General features: G+C 52.0%; 1 protein-coding gene across 1 annotated transcript; it reads left to right on the forward strand.

The window, feature by feature from the left end:
- Positions 1-859: 859 nt before the first annotated feature.
- LOC102374443 (olfactory receptor 10R2-like) lies at positions 860-1,813 on the forward strand. Its single transcript, XM_006015015.1, has one exon. The coding sequence runs from the start codon at positions 860-862 to the stop codon at positions 1,811-1,813; it is 954 nt and encodes a 317-aa protein (XP_006015077.1).
- Positions 1,814-2,209: the final 396 nt, after the last annotated feature.

Here is a 2,209-nt window from a genome sequence, read left to right on the forward strand (position 1 = left end):
CAGCAGGAAAGTGTAGCATAGACCTGATTAGAGTCTCCTCCTTGTAGGATATCTTGCTCTTGGCATCTCTGTATTTTTTTCTATTCTCAAACTGTAAGTAAAGGCTGAAAGAACAGCTGGCCAGCTAGACTCAGCTGTGGGCCTTGCGCACAGCTGGACTTTTACTGTTTGTTCTCAGCCACAGTCCAGTAAAGCATGATCTCAACTTGCAGGAGCCTTTTTTGACAATTCAGTAGGATTCAATGCAGAAGTTATGATTTCACTGCCTGCAAGGTCAAGTCCTAGGCTGGTTATCAATGAGGGATGAATATGTCCTAGTGAAGGGGGAGGGGAAGAGGTCATGAGTCTCAAGAGAGCTACATTGTCATGGGTGGATGTGGGTACTTAAAAATCAGCCACCAAGACCCTCCACAGCCTTAGGAGAAAAATTCACCTGGTATCCCTAGGACCCTTTGGGGCAGTAATAGTAGAGAAGTGTCCACACATTCACCCAAGATCCTGGCCCCACCAGGCTGGTTGCTGCGCTAACCCCAAGTGAAAGGGAGATCCCCATCTGAAGAGAAGCAGGTGAAATGGGAAAGAGAAGGTGGGTGGTAGCTGTGGGAGAGCATATCTGGGAGAGACTACTCAGGAAGCCAGTGTTTCAGGGTTTCACCCACATCTCAGCTCAGGATGTGACACTGGCAGCACAGTCCCTTCTGTCAAAGCCAGATTGGACAACCCTCACTCTCCTGAACTCCCAGCAGAGCCCCTGGAGTCATCCACAGAAAACACATGCCTTGCGGTAGCACACGTGTAACCCACTCTCTGATGTCTCATGTGATGTGTCTCCTTGTGTTCTCTGCCCTGCAGGTAGGGGATGGTTCAGGAAGCCCCTGCTAACCAGACAGCTTTGACAGAGCTCATCATGCTGGGCTTCACAAGCCAGCCCAGCCTGGCCCGCCTGCTTTTTGGGCTTTTCCTGGTGATGTACATGGTGACGCTTCTGGGGAACGGGTTAATTGTTGCCCTAGTGTGGGCTGACCCATCCCTCCACACTCCCATGTACTTCTTCCTCATCAGCTTGTCATGCTCTGAGACTGCGTACACACTGGTGGTGGTGCCCCGGATGCTGGGAGACCTGCTGTCATTATGCCACACTATCTCATTCTCTGCCTGTGCCACCCAGATGTTCTTTTTTGTGGCACTGGGTGTGACTGACTGCCTGCTGCTGACAGGCATGGCAGTGGACCGCTACATGGCTATCTGTTCCCCACTGCGCTACAGCGCTATCATGAACTATCGCATCTGCTGTGGCCTGGTGGGGGGTGCACTGACAGGAGGGGTCCTGTTCTCCCTGATCCTCAGTGTCCTGGTCTTTTCCCTGCCATTCTGTGGCCCCAAGCACATACCCCACTTCTTCTGTGACATCCCTCCTGTGCTGCGGCTGGTCTGCCCAGGAAATGAAACCAGTGAGACAGCCATCCATGTTCTGGTTGTCCTGACGCTCATCCTGCCCTTTGTCTTCATCCTCCTCTCTTACATCCGCATCCTGATGGCTGTGCTGTGCATGGGCTCAGCCCAGCACCGCCGCAAGGCCTTTTCCACCTGTGGTGCCCACCTGACTGTGGTGCTCCTACACTACAGCTGTGCTATCTTCATGTATGCCCGGCCTAGGGTCCACTACATGCCAGAGAAGGACAGGCTGATTGCAGTGTCCTACACTATTGTCATCCCCATGCTCAACCCCCTCATCTACACCCTGCGCAACAATGATGTGCAAGGGGCTTTGCACAAGCTGCTGGGATGTGGGCCTCTCACTCCCAAGGGGTAGCAGTCTTGGGCTAGATCCCAGCAGGGCAATGAGCCTGGAGGACCCTGTTCTCTCGATCTCTATAGCCATCACAGCCAGAGCTGAACAGACCCTTCTTGCTGGCTCCCACCTTCTTTCCTCTGTTAGGGTCACAAGTGCCATCACCATACTGGCTAAGGGTTTGTCCTGTTTCCACCACTTGCTGCTGCAGGCCTTTCTGGGAAGGGATTTATTTTGGATTATTTTCTGTTGGTCATTTTATTATTTTTATGAGAGGAAAATCAGACCATCTTTGGAACAGCTGAGAATTTTGAATGTCAGGTTCCAAGACTAAACTTTGGGAAGTGGGGAAGATTTTCAGGCTCAAGCACTGGGTGGCTGTGTCTGTATTCCAGTACCTAAGGAGGGGCTGGTTTT

The sequence above is a fragment of the Alligator sinensis genome, unplaced genomic scaffold, assembly GCF_000455745.1.
Source record: "Alligator sinensis unplaced genomic scaffold, ASM45574v1 scaffold647_2, whole genome shotgun sequence".
NCBI classification, from domain to species: Eukaryota; Metazoa; Chordata; order Crocodylia; family Alligatoridae; genus Alligator; species Alligator sinensis.